The sequence below is a fragment of the Miniopterus schreibersii genome (assembly GCF_964146895.1).
Source record: "Miniopterus schreibersii genome assembly, chromosome: 19".
NCBI lineage: Eukaryota > Metazoa > Chordata > Mammalia > Chiroptera > Miniopteridae > Miniopterus > Miniopterus schreibersii.
This window is the reverse complement of record NC_138119.1, coordinates 6,566,812-6,586,011: the sequence shown is the minus strand read 5'-3', so window position 1 is coordinate 6,586,011 and position 19,200 is coordinate 6,566,812. Positions and strand designations below refer to the sequence as shown.

The 19,200-nt window shown below is 43.7% G+C and overlaps 2 protein-coding genes across 5 annotated transcripts in view; one reads left to right on the top strand and one right to left on the bottom strand.

The window, feature by feature from the left end:
• The window catches only part of ST7L (suppression of tumorigenicity 7 like), a 124,495-nt gene extending 112,242 nt beyond the window's left edge, over window positions 1-12,253 (top strand). The window contains exons 17-18 of one of the 2 annotated variants that reach the window (XR_013997705.1): window positions 10,332-10,520; window positions 10,894-12,253. The gene's annotated coding sequence lies outside the window, so the exon portion shown is untranslated. Of the gene's footprint in view, window positions 1-616; window positions 730-10,331; window positions 10,521-10,893 lie in introns of those variants that run through there. The other variant, XR_013997706.1, reaches the window with a different exon arrangement.
• The window catches only part of CTTNBP2NL (CTTNBP2 N-terminal like), a 41,948-nt gene extending 24,525 nt beyond the window's left edge, over window positions 1-17,423 (bottom strand). Inside the window, exons 1-4 of one of the 3 annotated variants that reach the window (XM_081121290.1) lie at window positions 17,343-17,423; window positions 15,579-15,654; window positions 5,736-5,858; window positions 2,469-2,576 (exon numbers count right to left, since the gene is read on the bottom strand). In XM_081121290.1, coding sequence (XP_080977416.1) covers window positions 2,469-2,567 — 99 coding nt within the window. In that variant the 5' untranslated portion in view covers window positions 2,568-2,576; window positions 5,736-5,858; window positions 15,579-15,654; window positions 17,343-17,423. The remainder of the gene's footprint in view (window positions 1-2,468; window positions 2,577-5,735; window positions 5,859-15,578; window positions 15,655-17,342) is intronic. The other 2 variants (XM_081121289.1, XM_081121291.1) reach the window with 2 other exon arrangements.
• Between the last annotated feature and the right edge of the window lie 1,777 nt (window positions 17,424-19,200).

The window sequence follows — 19,200 nt, the reverse complement described above, 5'->3', positions numbered from 1 at the left end:
TCCCCAGTCCCTTTCCTTCTCTCCTCATGATCAGATAAACATGGGCTAAGAAATGGAGGGTGTCCTGGGTTTCAGCAGGTCAGAACTACTGGTAACAGTGGGCGGGGTTGAGAGAAATAGAATAGTGTTCAGGGAAAGGAAGAGAATCAGCAGTCGTGTCAAGGGGAAGACCTGTGGATGTGACAGAAGTGAGTCACCACCCAGAGGAAACAATGATATGTGTAATATATGTTGGCAGGGGAGTCATTAAAAAGTTAGGCATTGTTGAGGGTATATCAAGGGACATCCATCCAAATGATTAGTGACCACTCCTGTTCCTTGGAAATGGGGAATGTGATATGCACCGGCAGAATATAAATAAAGGGAAAGAAGAACTGAATCCTACACTATTGAGTATCTGCAACGCCATAGCAACTGGAGTGTTACCCATTGTACTAGTTAGTAATCAGTGATTCTCCTCGCAGACAAGGAAGCTTCGCTCCAGACAAATGGAATGACCGGATGGAAGTCACACATCTATGCTCAACGGCATGATAGGCAGACTCAAAGAACTGTAAAATTATGTGCCTGGGCATGTGTCAAAGGTATACATGTGTGATTTTTGTTAAAACCACAGGGAAGTCATGGGAAGCAAGACTGAAGCAAGCAGGGAAAGGAGAGCCTGGCAGACCCTACCCCCCATCAGGAGGGAAGTGCCTCGTGTACCCCGGAGAAGTGAAACCCCTGGAGGTGACTTATCACACATCTCAAAGCTACAAGGGAAGGCACGTGAGCAACAGTTTCCAGTGAAAAACTGCCCCAAAGCATATTTAATTAGATGGAAATGTCAGTCTTTTTCAGCCAGCCTTAAATAACATAAATTTATGTCACTCTAACAGGTTTAGATTTAATTTTTATCACAATTGTAAGTTCAGAGTAACCCAAGAAAAGACTAGCCAGATATGAGTAAAGGAACACATCTGCTCTATTTCAGTGCAGGGAGGGAGAAAAGACAAGCTCAAGAACAGAAAAGATGCAGCCTTTTGTACGAACTCCAGGGAGCTGGTTACTTAGGAAGCCGCCAATTCTCCAAGCCTCCTAGAGAGGCAAAGAGAAAATGATCTTTGTTCTATAAGAAAATATTCAACAAGGGAGCTTCGTATGAGCATACAATATAGTAACATAACACGTAATATAAAGAGCTAGGGTAACTTTGAAAAAATGTAGTAAAGCACTTCATAAACCTAGTGGACTTTAGGATATACATCAATATAACCTCTAACTATAATTTTAAACTATAAAAATCTTCCTAGATATTTAGACAAAGTTACACTTGGCAGGGACGATGCTTTCTTCAGCACACTCAAGTCTCATTCTCTCTGACCATTTCCCCCTTCCTTCTGGGATGTCATCTTCCTACTACACAGACACCCTTGGGTTCTTCTCCCCCCACCCCGAAATCTCATCTCAGGACAGACTAGGAAACATCCTTACCAAGGTGTAAAAATTTATGACACTTAAAAGGAATTATTCCCTACCCCACATATTTTTTTAAAAATTAGACTATTTTTTAAGAGTAGTTTTGGATTTATAGCAAAACTGGGTGGACAGTACAGTTAACACCTCTCCCCCCTTATACTTTAAAGGGTATCAAATACTGAAACAAAGTAAGAATTTTTAATCTGGGGTCTAGAGAATCCACGGATGGTTTTCATGGGGTCCTTGACCCCACAGATGCTATATCCCAAATTGCGGTATATGGGTGTATACATTTTTTTTTTTTAAATCCTCACCTGAAGGTATTTTTAAAATTGATTTTAGAGACTGAGGAGAAACATCGATTGGTTGGCTCCCATGTGCACCCTGACTTGGGATAGAAACTGAAACCTAGGTATGTGCCCTGATTGGGAATCGAACCTGCAGCCTTTGGTCTATGGGATGATGCTCCAACCAGCTGAGCCACCCGGCCAGGGCTGTGTATACATTTTTTAAGGAAGCAGGTCTTAGCAACCACTCCTGTTCCTTGGAAATGGGGAACGTGATATGCGCTGGCAGAATATAAAGGAAAAAGAAGAACTGAATCCTATGCTACTGAAGTATCTGCAATGCCATGGACGTTGTAGTGTTACACATCAGTACTAGTTAGTAATCAGTGATTCTCCTCAAAGACAAGGAAGCTTCGCGCCAGTCATCCCCTTCATCACGTTATCAAGGGGATCGCATTCACACAGCTAAGACTGCTAAGCTAGAGAATGAAGTTCAAGGTCCCGACATCTGGTAGAGAGACTGAAGAACTGTTCTGGGGACAAAAAGGCTTCACTGGTGTCCCAAAATCACATTACATAGGTAGCTGCCACTCCAGGTATCAGTAAGTATACCCAGGCCTCTAAACTTTAACAGGGCTATAGAAATACCCTGGTTAAATAAATTACAATCAATGTAACAACTTTCAAAACATATGATGATATCTCCTTTCCCCTCTAACATACCTTTAGAGCTTCTATAACAAGATCCCTGGCTTCGAGCTCTCCTTCAAGAATACTGAACAGTGTTAGGAGTTCAGGCTTGCTGAGTTTTTCCAGATTCATCCTGAAAGCCTAGAACAGAGACACAATCAGACAATCTCCAAAGACAGAGTTAATTTGATATGATCAAAGAAAAATAGAGACAAGAATAGTAACTATTACAGCATAAAATGCTTTGAGAAAATAAAACTCACTTTATTGATTTCATCACTACTCACAAAGATCAATTTTACCATTTTCCCTCCAGGCATATTTGCAAGCATCCTAGATGGTCTCAGAATGAATTAATCACTAATTTTGTTCACTAGAAATTCAAGTAAAATGGTGTTACAATTAACAGTATTTCATCAAAAATTGTTACACCATAAAAAGATCTCCCACCTATAGATAACCAGGTTCAAAACCCATATATAAAACATTCTGACATCCCTCTGAAATTGGCTGAAATGAAATTTGAGCAATGATAATGTTTGGTTTGAGAAATTTTTCTTTTAAATTGTCTACTTTCAACAGAGACTATCACAATATTTATATTTTGTATAGCTAAATAATACTTAAATCTAACCATATGCAAAAATAATTTTAAATGACTTCTTAAAAATATATTGTTTTAAACATCTTAATTGGCCAGGCTACTGAATGTATTTCACTTAAGCTCACATTTCTACAAGGATTTGCATCTTTTGAAATATGTGAAGTGGCAGATTTCATGGCACAAACTCTATCTTTTCCACAAGATTAATTTCTCACAAACCACACATTGATAGAAATTAGATGGCTGTTTTAGGGTCTTCGGGTCAACATTTATTGTAAAATACATTTTATAACTTCCAAAGTAAAGCAAATACTAATTTCCCTCTCCCACTTTTTACTTCCAAATTGCCACTCTCATGTAGTTTTCTGTAGAGTGAATCATGGCATTACTGGTTCACACACCCTCCAGTAATTCCCAGCTCTATGAGAACATCAAATTTTAGGAGGCACACAAAAGACTCATTGATTCCCTCCAGAGCTACTGCCTTCAGGTGAAGGGAAACATGGAGAAAACTCTTACTTCACTGTGTTGTTAAATTGTGTTTTGGGACATGCTGTACAAATCTTTTGTGACATGGTAAAATATGTTCAATGTAACTTCATCATTAAAGGGCTAATTTTCTAACTAGGGAGTTTTAGCGACTAGTAAGTAATTTTCACGTCAGTGTTAGACAGATATCTCACAGCAGTTGTTTTTAATTTATTTACTTTTAAAGATTAGTTCATTGATTTTTAGAGAGAAAGGGAGAGGGGGAGGGGAGGGAGGGGGGAGAGAGAGAGAGAAACATCAATGTGAGAGAGAGAGAGAGAGAGAGAGAGAGAGAGAAAGAAACATCGATGTGAGAGCAATAACATTGATCAGCTGCCTCCTGCAGGCCCCCTACCAGGTATCAAACCCACAACCTGGGCATCATGTGCCCTGATCGGGAATCAAATTGGCAACCTTTCAGTGCACATGACAATACCCAGCCAAGTGAGCCACACTGGCCAGGGCTCACAGCAGTTATTTTTAAAAATAAGAACTAAAAAACAACAATAAACCTAATTAAGCTAAACTTAACATAAATGGAATGTTGGAAAGAGCACGTGGCTTTGCAGTAAAATAGAGGCCAGGCCTGCATCTTCCTGGTTGTGTAACTTTGGGCAAGTTTTTTGATGGTCACTTTTCTTATCAGTGAATGGGGGATGATATCTAACTCAGAGCATTACTGTGGATGCATTAATAAACATAGGACACATTGCCAAGTGCCTGAAAGAAGCTGAAGAATGGTTTAATTATTAATAACTTCTATCCTCTCTCATTTTCCAAAGGAATTCAAAAAGAGGTACTATCAAAATTGGGGGCAGCCAAGATCAATGACCTCAGAAATACCTTCCAGGGCCCTTTGTAAAAAAAAAAAAAAAAAAAGGGTGCCAGCATCCTGAGTGAAGGATGGGGAGGAACTAAACTGCCAGCCGAGTCACCTGGTTTGTTAGATGAAACCCACCCCCTTCCTGCCAGTTTCATCTTTTTACCTCCCAGGGAGATAGAAGGCAGAGGAAAAATTCTTTCATATCTCTCCCCTCCCACAATGTTAACAGGATAATGGACACTGCTAAAGGGACCCCATAATACTGACTACACTAAGGTCAACTGGATGTGTAAATGCCAAGATAGGAACGTAGGAAGAGAGCCCAAAACAACAGTGCTCCCACACATCACTCTTCTTCAATATTCTACAGCCCTTAAATATTCTCATTGAGCGGTCCAAAGCTGTGGCTTACGGAAGCAGTGGGGTACGAGTAAGGCAGACAGGAGTGACAAGTGTGGACTACTCTGCCACTGACAGCTACCCAGCCGTGAGGGAAAAAACAACCCAGCTGCTCTGGCACTGTTCCCTCGCTGGGAAGTGAGGCAGACTCGATAATCTCTCAAGTCCTCCCTGGTTCCATTCTAAGCCTCTATGGGTGAAATTCAAGAAGTTGTTGTTAGAGAATCCAGTGAAATAAGATAAATACACGGGTGGGCAAACGTAGGTTTACAGTTGTAATACAAGTAAATAATACAATAGTTGATAAATAATAACACAGGGATAAACTCTTGTGTTTCGAGCACTCAAGACTGTAAACCTATTTTTGCCCACCCCTGTGTATAAAGAACTAAAACAGATTGCACCTAAATGCAAGTTTTTCATCTGTTGTGACAAATATACATCCTCACAAAAGAGTAAAAGCGAAATAATCTTCAGGGTCACTTTAATTACAGAGCAGCAGTCCAGCCTAGGCAAGAAAAAAGCCTACTCTTTGTCAATGGCATAAAGAACAACATTCCTGTTACCTCTACGTAAGTCGCTCCTGCACACAAAGGTTAACATGTGGAACGTTTTGCTAATAGATACCAACCCACACAGCTTAGCATCTGTGTAAGGTAACTACAAAACAAATATGCCACAGGAGGAAAGAAAGGGCTACGGCGCTGTAGTAATTCAAAACCCAACAGCTCTGCGTTTGCATATTCCAATAACCTTTCTTTATAAATATTAAAATTTAGAACGTCTTTGCTTTTCTATACGTTTGAATCTAATCTCAATACACGAGATAATAAAATACATTTTTGAATGAAATACAAATGAACAGTAAAATTGCATTATGCTTTAGGATGGCAGGGATGCTGCTGGGGCTGGGAGCAGGGCTGGGGAGAATGGGGGGGATACTGACCTGATAACTGGCAGTCACACTTCAGTCCTCGGGTATAAACGCTTCCAGTTTTCTTCAGTTAAAATTTGGGGAAATAGACAATATATTTAAAATGCCGTCAACATGGTGAAAAAGTGTCCAATGCTGCAAAATAATAAGAAATTTACTGCCTCTGTGACCACACTATAAGCAGTTTCTAAGTCTCATGAATGTCAACTGTGTCGTGAGGATGATGAGGCCTGACAGCTGTAGGTTGACTCGAACAACAAAGGGGAAAAGAGCCACTTCCTCAGCTGAAGCTGAGTAGAGACTGGGGACCCGACTTCCCTTTGCAGTTACAATTAGGAAAGGCGAGGGCTTTCGAATCCTTCTTACTTCAAGATGTCCCCTGCCGTTTCAAGGGCTAACTTATGACAAAGCCTATCTGCTTGAGTCACTCTAACTTATGCACGACGGACTCAGAAAAATAAGCATAACCGAATTTTTCAAACTGCCCATTTCGTGAGAGGAAAATTCTCATCCCCCTCACCTCCTGCCAACCAACCAACCAACCAACCAACCTGCCACCATCTGGACTTTGTCTGTAAGGCTGGTGACTCATCCCAAGCTTCCCCATTTATCCACTCACTTTCAAATGTTAAATATTAAATTATACACAAGATGTTTTTTATGCCGTCCTAACAGTGTACTAGACCCAGCAAACTTAAAAACTGATAGTTTTCAATTTTATTTGATAGAACGTAATTTTTGTCTTGTATGTTGAGGCACGAGGCCTGAAGGCCTAGCTGAGTCGCCGAAACGCAAGTCACATAGGGACAGTGCCATCGCAGGAGTAAGGAGCAATAAACGCTTGTGTCTTTCAGCCAAGAACCAGCCGCTAACCTAATTCCGTCTCCTTTTGGGAGAGCAGTGAGTTTGTAGTGCAGTCGGTAACAAGAGTATAGAGCCATCACAGAGGGGAGCCGCTAAATTCGTCCCACCAAAAGTTTCTGCCCAACACATAAATGATGCAGCCCAAGATTTTCAGAAAAGGCTGTTTCTAACGCCGCATCATCAGCAGATACACACGGCCAGATTTTTGGCATGCTATGCTGTAGTCCACAGACTCACCCCGGACTCGTTTTCTAAATGAGCTGTTACTTGTCACTGTCATCATGCATTAAGCAGCTTTGAAAGACAAGATCATTTCGACCAGATGCTCAGTTCATTCCTTCCATTAGAATCCGAGACCGAACTTTCCCTTTCCTTCGAGTTTAGACACAGATATTTCTGTCTAAGGAATGCTACAGTCTATAAATCTGAAAGAAAGACCACTTGCGGACAAGCTGTCTGGATACACTATTATACACTGGGCTACAGCTAGCTGTAGCTATATTAAGCTTCATAGTTTTCTCAATGAAAAAATACATATAAATATGTAACAGAATAAGTCAGAGTTATAGCTATTTTAATATCCTGGAAAATTAGCCTATTAAGGGGCTAAGTGTGAAACTTATTTTTAAGTTATCAATAAGTGATTTTGAACATGAGCGTGCCCAGCATACTACTCGGTCTATTCACATGCTACCGCCCACAAGTCAGGGCCAATAGCCAGGAGAGCACAATTCTCTTCTCTACCAACTTCCATGTGCCAAAAGTCACAAGAGTTATGGGCATGGAGAAAGCCTCCCCCAGCCCCCGAGGGCCTTTCTAAACGACAGTGCTGACATAGCCCTGGAAGTATGTTGTGGCCTGGGCTCTGTTCATTTTAGTTTGCCCTGTTACTTCTCTGGTAATACTCAGGCCTCACTCATTCTGGTCCTGGCTGCGCCTATTCCTTCTTAGGAAGTCCCTGCTCTTGTTCTGGAACTCTGAATTAATTCCATGGGATAGCAGGCTCTGTCACCTTTTTACCACATAGAAATTGGGTGGCAAAAGAAGAAACACCCCAAACAGCTTCTATAGCTATGTAAGCAGTGGGCAGGGCAGGGTGGAGTGCAAGTAAGATGTTTGTCTATCTAGTATCTGGGTGTGTGTATGTTTTCATATGGAACTAAAGGCTTTATTTATTTCTAAGTGGAGGGTGACATGGGACGTGAAAGAGGGAAAATGACATTTTTCAGGAAATCTTAGATTATTTCCTGATATAGAAACACCTAAGAGAATCTGCATATATATACTAGGTCAACTTGGCTAGTATAAAAACAAATCAGTTGTCTTATGCAGATCACTCTTGCAAAACTAGATAAAAATCGCTTTAATATGCTCGGACATCAAATTTAAGGAACTTATACTTGAGCTACAACTTAGATGCAAGCCATTCAGTAAGTTTTAGCATCAGTGATAAGATATGAGCAAAGATAAAGCAAACGTGCTCCAACTATGTAAAGACTTTCACATACATATAAGCAAAACCAAAATGTGGGAGGCCACAGTTAATTCTTAAAATTCAGAGCCAACACTAACATACAAAAGAGGGTTTCTGACAGCTTTCCAGTAGATAATGTACTTCCTTAGAAACCCAGTATATATGCAATTTTAAAAAAGAAAGTAAACGTGTCACCTTCACAAATACTAAATCTAAATATAGACAAAAATGCACTGCTGTTTTAAAAAATGGATCCAAAGCGACACCCCATCTGAGGGTGGGGGAGGTGACACGTTCCCTTGACTCTCTCTAAAGATCTGCTTCCCCACCCTCTGGTGCTTCCGGTTTTCAGAAGGTTATTTATGTATTTGGGGGTAAAAGAGTAACAACATTCTAAATTGTACCTATCATTCCACTTTTGGCATTTTTGGATTATGCTAGGGAAAAATACATGTCAAAGTACTACCGAAAAATTAATTTTCTGATCAAGAAAGCATATCTTTTGTACATTTACTAAAGGAAGCTGTTTTTGCTATTACTTACAAATGTTCTAAACTACCGTATAAAAGCGAATCTCATTTTACTGAATTCTCCAATAGTAGGTTAAGCAATGTAAGCTTTTACTACAAATGTCAAATCAATCCTCTTTCAGTTCAAAATACATCACTGGACTACTTGGATCTTTATGTGACTACATGTTACAACCTATGTTATGGGCTGAACTGTGTCCTTCCCCCAAATTCCTATGTTGCAGTCCTAATCCCCAGCACCTCAGACTGTGACTGCATTGGGAGACAGGCTCTTTAAAGAGCTAGTTAAGCTAAAATGAGGTCATTAGGATGGTCCCTAATCTCATCTGACTGGTGTCTTTATAAGACAAAATTTGGGTGCAAGCACAGGACAGGGAAATACCATGTGAAGACAGAAAAAACACAGCTATCTACAAGCTAAAGAGAGAAACCTAAGCAGCAACCAATCTGGAGGATTGTGAGATCATTAATTTCTGTTGTTTAAGCCACCGGGTCTGTGGTACTTTGTTATGGCAGCCCAAGCAAACTACTAATACAACATGCTAGCCATTTACAACTGTAAAGACTGTTAGAGGAACTAGGTCCTATCCTTCCCCTTACCGTGAGTTTTGCAGAATGCCTTGCTTTGTCTTATCAGTCTCCTTTCCCACCCACACTACAGACAGCTTTATAGAAAACAGAATGGCTTTGAACAGTTTTAGAGACTAAATTTCAGGACTCTGAAATATAATACGAATAGAGCACTTACAAAGAAATTACAGCAGTCTTAAGGGAGTGAGATGCTTGTTTATCCAACACTGTTGATACAGACTTTGAAGTGGGCCTCAAGAAACCAGTTCTGAGACAAAGCTACCACTTTTTAAGGTCAACATATAAAATACTTTCAGTAGTCTGCTCAAATACATGGTACTGTGCCCTATTCAAAGCAGATTCTCGGACACCAGATTTTATGGATTTATGCTTAGTATAGGAATTACTAATGATATAATTGAGCTTATCAACATTAATCACCACCACCTCAAAGTTTTATAGCACAGTTTTCTAAGAATTCAAGCAATAATAGTAATAGTGAAAAAGATATACATTTATTGAGCTAAATAAACATTAAGGTGTTCCAGGCAGTGTTCTAAGTATTTGACATGTGTTAATTCAATCCTCACAACCATCTGAGGTGATAGATGACCTAACCCACTTAGGAAGTCATCATCACCCCCATTTTACAGATGGGAAACCTCAGGCACAGAAGCTAACCAAACTTGCTCAGTTTCATACCTGGTATGTGATTTAAATGGGATTTGAACCTAGGTAATTTGATTCCAGAGGCTTCCTTACACCCCTGCTCCTCGGTAACCACTGTTCACATCTGACCTGCTCATTTTATCAGCTTTTAGGAAGTGCGTGGTGGAAAAACCTCAGCTCACATGTGATTCACAAAGCTGGAAGGGACCTCAGAGAGAATCTAATTCAGCACTGTCATTTTACAGGTGAAAATGGAGGCCAGAGATAAGTTAATTTTCTGAAGAATACAGTTAAATAGCACAACTAGGTCTAACACTCATGTCTTTTTAAGATCCAGTCTAACCCAATTTCTGGGACACCATGATGGATGTCGGGTTTTTGTTTTGTTTAGCTGTTTTCAGACTGATGCATCTCCAGTGTATCTCTGTGTATCAATGCCTGTCTCTTTCTCTCACGGTGCGTGTACATCTGTTTCTCCCACTGTCTCTATGTTGCCAACAGGATTTATATGTATATTGAAGAAGAGAAGGAAGTGGCCTCATGCTTGTAAACAAGCATTCAAACATCTCTCCCCAAAAATGAGGACATTTAGCACAACGCTGTTAAAAACAGGTCTGTCTGCCTGGATATCTGTTTACACCCTTTCAAGTATTTTCACCAGACAAGACCAAACCAGAAGAACTACATTAGGTAAGCTACTGGAATGTATGTTAATGAAAATGAATAAAAGTTTTTATGTTAATATGTGTTTTTTTCATTAAAATAAAAAAAGATATGTCTTTTAACATCAGAAAATTACCCGAAATATGGACCATTTCAAGTCTATTTGTCAGGTGGATTAATTTAAACGAAATAACATGATTTCATTGAAATTTATCAGTCTGTCTATGTTATCTACTAGTCCATCATTCCCCTAACTTTTTGCTTTGCTGATATAATGCCGCGATGATTTGTAAAATACCACAGGGAGGGAAGAACAAGTAGGTTAATTTTACTTCTAGTAAAATGATTCATGGGCTGAGAGGCAGCCTGGAATATAAACACTCTTCAAATGTGATTGTAGGATGCAGTTGTTGGCTCCACCAGGATTCCAAGCTCGGAAGAGAAAGAGCATGTGGTGTGGACAACGAACCATGGGCAATCAAGGTATCTGTGATTTGGCTGTGCCCCTAACCTGACCCTCCCTGAACTGCAAATTTCACAAAACGCCTCTAATAGATGATGCCGTTTTGCTTTTTAAATTTTGTCTTCTAAACCAGATCACTGATTTTTTTTTAAAAGTTTTAACAACTTGGTATCAGTTGAAAATTACCCACAACAGACCTAGCAACTGTTTTTGCTCCAAGGTTCTTTGGGGACAGTAATGCTCCTGGGAGGCAGTGTTGTAGTGGAAAGCCCAGGGACTCAGGAGCCTAGCAGACCTAGGTCTGCGTCCTGGCTCAGCCACTTCACTGTTCCTTGATCCACTTAAGCTCTGAGCTTCAAGTTCCTCATCCAGAAGATGGGCATAACAATAATCTAAGAGGGCACTAAGTGGTTCATGTGAGTTAGCGACTGGGCAGTTTTCTCTTCTCATCCCTGGAGAACATGTATTTGGTTTCATCATCATTTTCTATCACTCACGTGTCGAATTTAGAAATCAAAAGAAATTGACTCCTTCTGACCTGATAGTTCCAAGGTGATGGCCTGGCCAGTTCCTGGGAAAACAGGCTTGGGGGAAAGCACACTACTAGTTTGGCCAGCAGAATCTGGATACTGCTTGAGAGGAAGGAAGGACAGTCCTCTGCTAGATTGATTTTACGTGACTTTGGCATATGGGCACAAAGCACACCTTTGCTCCTGCTGAATTTTTACAGCTTTTAATCAAGTCACAATTTTAAATTGTAATGACTGAGAAATGGGTTTTCTAAAAATATCATAGCTTTTTTTTTACATTATGTCAAATGCATAGGTATGTATCTATATTCATATATGTAATAGCTATGTGTCTATATTCATAACCCAGGAGCAGTTATCACATTTGATTCTGTCATTTCACCTGCTGATATATCTGCCTTCTGTTTCACAAATACAGAAGAGCTGATATATCTGCTCTTCTGCACAAATACTCTGCCTTATTCAACTTATTTAGCTTAGCACCCAGCAGCCTGGTTCAGAGGCATACTCAAAAACTGCACATTGGGTCCTGGCCAGTGTTGCTCAGTGGTTAGTGTTGGCCTGTGCACTGGAGGGTGACAGGTTCAATTCCCGGTCACGGGAATGTACCTGGGTTGCAGGATTGAACCCCACCTCTCATTGGGGCGCATGTGGGAGGCAACCAATTGATGTGGCTCTCTCACATTGTTGTTTCTCTCTCTCCTCCTGCCCCCACCCTTCCACTCTGTCTAAAAATCAATGGAAAAAATATCCTCGGGTGAGGCTTCAAAAAAAAAAAAAATGCAGGTTGGAAAGAAATGTATACTATGGCACCCTGGATGACAGCCATCAACACTGGACTTTATCTTCTAGAAAATGAGACTCGACTAAACATGTTTAACCAGGTGAAGGTTAAGGCTTGAGGCACACAGCTGACTGAAGGCAAACTGGAAGCAGAAGGGGCAATCGGGAGAAAACTTTCCCAGGATAGATCTGAAGCAAAAATGAGTGGGCTAGCATGGCGGCAGGAAGAATGACTGATGCAAGAGACTACAGAGAATTTACAGGAATTTGGTTCTAGTTCCATTTAAGGAGGCAAGAAGGGGAATTATCCCAGGTCAGCTGAGTTGTTTTAAGACTGGGTGACTAAAATGATGATGCCATGAGCAGAAACAGGGATGTTAGAAAGGGAACTGGTGGTAGGGGGAAATGATGACTGAAATGTGAGACATGCTGAATGAGAAGTAATCGGACCCCAAGGGGAATGTGTGAGGAGTCAGTGTGGTGAAGGCTCAAGGTCTGGAGAAGTCTGTAGGGCTAGAACCTTTTCAGAAGATGTCTGTACCTTCAATTTAAGAACAGAAGGCAACAGGAAGAAGCTAATGCACAGAAGTAACCGGATCATTTCTGTTCCCTCAAATATTAAACCAGTGAAGAGCCAGATTGGTTCTGTTCTCAATCCTCCATGACGTGCTGCACAGAAAGGACTGCTAAACAGACACCAAGAAGGCCCCCCTCCCACCAAAGCAGCAGTTAGTGCTTCTCTCTTTCCTATGGTCTTTTCTCTTTTTCTCTCTCCTTTATAACTTACAGATCTTAACTCTTGTTGAAATAATTCACCCCCACTTCTGCCCCCTTCCGCTCTCCTCCTCTTGGCTCTCGCCTCCTAAGGAGAGCAGGCCCAGAGCACACATGGCCGAGCCTTCCCCAGCAGCTTTCCACAAAGGACCTAAGCAGATGCTCCCAGGGTTAGGGTCTGGAGTCTTTTTTGTCTGCAAACCCCCTCATCCTGGGTTCTACCTTCCTTTCTGGTTTCTGTTGAACTCCGTAACAATAGTAACAATTAAGGATTACGTTCTTTGTGGTTCCAGAAGCCAGGAAGGATTCCTTTAGCAGGGAATGACACACTTAGATTGGAACCTCTGGCTTCCTACCTGAAATACAGTTGGGAAACACTTGGCAGGGAGGAGCCATCTACCGCGTTCTTTACATCACTGCCTGCTTGGCAGGCAGTTGGGTTTTCCTCCCCCACCTCCACTCCTAACTCCTCCACTGTGGCTTCTTCTCACATGTTTTGGTTGTTCGGATCACTGCTCCTTACTTTGGGGGCAGCAGGGGAGTTGTCTTCAAAAGGCAAAAATCACTTTTAATCAAAATTACCATTGAAAAGCCCTTAAATCTCACAGAAGGTACAGTATCCACAAAACCATTTCTATGTCACTCAGGACAGAGGTACTTAAGACAGTAGAGTCTGGAGTGCAATAAGGGCAATTCAGAGACAAGACTTCAGATGGCTGAATCCCTTGCCTTTTTTGGGGGGCCCCCAAAATTCAAGAGGATAATTTGCATAACAAAATTATGAAACACTATAAGACAGACACATACACTCCTAAAAATCCTTGCATTGCATGTCTGAGATCATGACACATGTACAAGCTTAGGAATCTCAGCTATACATCAAAGAATTTAAAACAAAACCAACCAATAACTAAAACCAGACACTAATTCTTCACCATTGCTAGCATGCTAAAGTAGTAAAAAACATTTAATATAAAATTCTTTAACATGCATGCTAAGTGCTAACAATAATGACAATAATACCTACCAATTACTGAGGGCTTCCTCTATGCCAGGTACTTGCTTAGTGACCTATATCTTTATCTGTATCTGTATCTATATCTATATATCTCCTATGTCACAGCTGAGGAAACCGGGATATATGGTGAAGACAGAAAACTGCTCTCTCCCTGGCTCACATAGTGAGAGGCGCAGAACTGTGTTATGAATCCAGGTTTTGTCTTAAAAACCTGTGCTGCAAATTACCACTCTATAGCCTCACAGTAAATGTCATTTTTCTCACTGAAATGCTTTGAACTGAAATTTGGAAGACTTGTTTTTTAGCTATTGGCAGCAAACATTCAGGAAATAAGAAAAAAAAAAGGATTTTAGAAACAGGCTGACAAGCCATTCCTAGGGTCAACCACCAACAGACTGGACCAATTTCCTCTAGAAAGAACTCTGCTTCTCATCTCACTCCACCAACACCATTTCAATGACAACCCCTAGAAACACCGTCCTGCTCCACTCAGAAAAGGCAAGAATTCCAGTCCTGTTCTGCTAGTTCACTGGTAGTTCTGCAAACCAGAATCTGCCGAGATGCAAACCTGGGGAGGACTGGGCACACTGATGACTCCATTCAGGGACCCAACACTGCTTGGTGCTAGTTCAGAAAAGCACAAAACAACTAAAAATCCATTTTAAAAATCCCAAAGTAGATCAGTAACTTGTGGAAACCAAACACTCAAACCATTCTTAACAAAAATCAGCAATCAATTCCTAGTGCGCTCTCCTAAATTCCCTTCATTCCTCTGGAGTCAGATTCTTAGGAAAATCAAATCCTACAAGGACTGGCACTGATTACATTAATATTTCTGGTTCAGATTTCATTATAGCAAAATTATATATCTAACCAGCAGCTATTTTCTTATAGGAAATTCAGTATTTGAGAGTCACTTAAGATACTGGAGTTTAATAAGACATTAGATAGGGAAAATATAGTTAAGTCAAGACAAAACGTGGATTGTTTATACTAACAAGATGGGCCATATCTTATCAGTAACATTACCTTTCCAGACTACCCTAAGGTGGCAGCTTCAAACTAAGTTTAACAAACACTCATTACGTCAAACTACATACCAGGCACTGTGAAAAATACAAAGATGAAACAAACAAACAGACAAACAAAAAAAAACAGACAAAACAAACACATACTACCTGCTCTCAAAGAATTTATAATTTAATGAGGTAGATTAGACATATACATACAAATTCTCTGCATACAATGCTTTTCTTCATCTACTATGATCAAACAATGCTGAGAAAGTTAAAGGAAAAATTTCCAAGACCCAGGCGGGTATCAGACTGGTCTTGCATGATCTGCTTTTTCCTCCCTGCTCATTAAGGCCCTGGCAATCACCACTACTTTGGTTTCCTGAGTCTCTTACCTTTAGTTTATTTTCTGTTCTCTGCTCATGTAACAAGATCTATCTTTTTGGGATTTCCTGTCCTGCGTTTAGTTTTTTTCTCCTGCTATTGCTGGGGGCCCAGTCTTACCCTCCTACAGCAGTACACTCCGTGTTTGCTGGAAGGACCCTCCACACAGTTTCTTCTTTGTGTTTTTATTGGAGATCTGGAAACAATCACAGAGAGTGGCTCTGAAAACTTGGAACCTAACTATTCAAAAGTAATTACCTTCAGGAAGTCTACTTTTAGAAAGTTTAATCAGGAAGGTAAAAGAGGGCCATTCTAATCACCCTCTGCGATTCCAGCTCCTTGCATCTCGCTGCCCTGAGCTTTAGCCGTAGGTAACAGTAGTAAGATGGACTGCAGATTGAAAGCAAGAGACAAGCTGAAAACAGGGCAAACCGTGTACTACAAGGGAGTGCCAGCAATAGGTGACTCCTAGGGGTCCAATGGCATTCGCATGAGGCCAAAATCGTCAACATTTTGCACCCGCTGAAATGAAGGTCAGCTTGACAAAGCCTTCACGAGCACACGACAGACCCTGTGCGGCAGTCGCACGCCTGCGACAACAGCTGGAGCTAACTGTGTTTCATGTAGCCTTACCTCTGCGATTTAAGACCATACCGGTCTTGTAAAAACAATAACATCACTTATGTGTCAGTGTCTCGTGGAGAGGAAAAAAAAAACCCACCATAAAAGAGGGGCTCTAAGAGGAACCCAAAGGCCACGGGCCCAGACTGAGCCTAAACCTAGACGGCTGAACCTGAATTTTCTTCAGGCGCTTCCCGCCTTTTGTTCCCAGAGGGCTGTGCCTTCCGGGTTAGCGGCAGCCCCCCGGGCAGCACGGCAGCCCCCCGCCGGCGGGGAGACACGCTCCCGCCGCGACGCTCTCCGCTTACGCTCTTTTTTGACGCATCACGGCCGCTGCGTCCGGGAGCGCGCCGACCGTCAAACAATACACGCCGCGCGCCCGCCCACGCAGGGCCGGCTCGGCGGACCCCCGGCGCGCCCGCCCCCCTGGAAGTGGAAGGCACGGCCTTCCCCCAAGTTTTCAGGGAAGTCACAGGCTGGGCAGCGACCATGAAATCACAGCTCAAACCTAAAAATCCCTCGGAAGCTGGGTTCTCCCCCGAGGAACACGGGGAAGGTACAAAGGGGGACGCGGGGGTGCGGAGTCACTATTTCTCCTTCCTCCAGAGTCTAAAATAAAGTCCGGCCGCGGCTGAGCTCCCGGCCCCACTGGGGAGCAGGCCTCGAGGGGCGTCGGGAGGCAGGCTGGGCGTCGGGGTCTGGGGGACGGGAAGAACCGAGTGGGGGAGGCCGCCCCGTCCCAGGAGCTGGCCGCCGGACCCGGTCTTTGATGTTTGCTTCGCCCCATCCCTCTTTTTTGGAAAGCACTGATTTTTTTTTTATTTTGATTTTTTCTAACGGATGAAACCAGCTCTGGAGCCACCTAAGCGAGCGGGGGCAGGTGTGGGGAAGGATGTCTGGTCTCCCAGGGGGACAACATGGGGGTGGGGGCGGCAGCCTAGAGACTGGGAGCCTGGGCGCCCTCCCCCCCAAGGCTGAGGCGCTGGGCAAAGGGGGCCTTTAAGCGCGAGGTGTCAGCAGGGGAGCCCCTTCTGCGGCGCTGGGATTGACGGGGACAACGAGTAGCTGAGAGGACCCCCGAAGGATGAGGAGCCGCCTCCTCGGGGAATACCGGGAGGTGGGAGACGGCCCCGCCCCCTCCGGGCGCGGGCGCGAGCGGCAGCCGGGGCGGTGGCGGGAGGGCCCCGGTGGTCCTAGCCTCGCCTCTCGCTCGGGAACACGGCCTCCCAACCTCCGCCGAGGCCCAGCCCTAGCGGCTCCTACCTTTTCCCGGCGCTTCGGGCTCCGCTCCCGGCCGCCTCCGCCGCCCGCTCCCATCCGCAGCCTTCTGAGGCCCCGCCCCTCAACCGCCAGCGGGGGCACTGGCATTCACCAGGGCCAATCAGCGCCTCGCTCCTCCGGCCCCGCGGCCAATCCGCTCCCGCTGGAGGCGGGGCTTCTCCAATGTCATCGAGGCTCCTCCCGGGGCCCCAAGATCCCTTTTGTTTGGGAAGAGCCAGACCGGGATGGAGGGCGCGTCACTTCCGGGAGGAAGCTTTTCCCGGGCCCCGGCCTGAGCTTGGGGGGTGGGCTCGCGCCTCCCGGGGCCCGGTTCTGTCGCCTTCCACCTTCCGGGGGGGTTCGGGGCTGGGCCGGGCGGGGGGGGCGCTCTACCCTCCGGGCCCTGGAAGCCCAGGAACGGCGCGCGCCCTGACTGATGGGCCACCTTAACGTCTGAAGTGGGCTTTGGGGTCCGCTTTAGAATTAGTGGTTGAAAACCCGGCAACGTGTCTCCCCTGCCGTCTCCCTCTTCGCCTGGAGGAGCTTGTGGGTGTGGCGCTGGAAGCTAGGGCGCTAAGAAGAAAAGCCCGGACACGCCCCCCTTTCTTTTCCTTTCCAGGTGCGGTTTGAGAGGGGGTGCTGGCTCCGGAGGCCCTGGCGTGGGGACACCCCCCCACCCGGGAGAGCATAAACCCGGCCCGACCTGCCTTCCAGGTAGAAGTCAAATGAGGAATTACACATGTGCGTGTGAAGGTTTTCCACGATATGGTTGTCAAACGCGGAGGCTTTTGGGGGGGGCCCCTTTGTACTGTGGGCAGTGGCGTTTGCAGGGAAGCTGGAACAAAGGACAGCGCAGAGGATTCAAGGAGTGGCTGTCCCTTCTCGTGAGCACGGAGACGCAGGTCCTGCTGGTGGCAGCAAGCCCTGCCCGGACCCAAAACTCAGTGGAGAGAAAGCATCCCTACCTGAGGTCAAGGTCTCTGGATCCCTTTTCCAATTCACAGGTTGATTCAGCTGGTTATATGATTAACAATCACATTATTTTAAATACAATACCATTGAATATAATGCCAAAATAATGTTTGTACGTTTTAACACATTATTCCTAATCTTAATTATTAAGCAGGACAGTATTAGGAGCCTAGTGCTCTACTCACCAAGGCAGGCATAGTCCTCAAGGCAAATAAAGCCCTGGCCTCCTGCAGCTTACAGTGTGGTGGAGGGATGTGGTCAGTCTGTTCCATCACAGGGAAGTTGGAAGGAAGTAAACCAGTTATTATGTTATCACTGCGCCAGGTACTTTCATGTTATCTTATTTAATCTTCACTACTATATAATAAATCTTTCCTAACCGATAAGATAGACAGTTTTGTGCCCATTTTACAGATGAGACGATAGAGACCCAGATAAATCAAGTAGTCATAGAGCTAGTACATGGGAAAGAAAGAACTTCCAACAAGGATGTGTGACTCCAAACCTATGCCATATTCTCTGCTCACCTCACAAGGAGGGCAGGTCCAGAGAATGGGCCAGGATGACTATAAAAATCAGCATTAGAGCCCTAGCCGATTTGTCTCAGTGGTTAGAGCGTCGGCCCTCAGACTGAAGGGTCCCAGGTTGGATTCCAGCCAAAGCCACATACTACGGTTGCAGGCTCAATCCCTGGCTTGGTCAGTGCATGAGTGGGAGGCAACCAATTGGTGTGTTCTCTCTCACATCATTTTTTTCTCTCTCTTTTCATCTCTCTTTCTCTCCCCCTTCCACTCTCTCTGAAAAGCAATGGAAAGAATATCCTTGGGTGAGAATTAAAAAAAAAAAAAAACCAGCATTAGAGCTGGGGAAAAAGGTCCCTGCCTCCCCT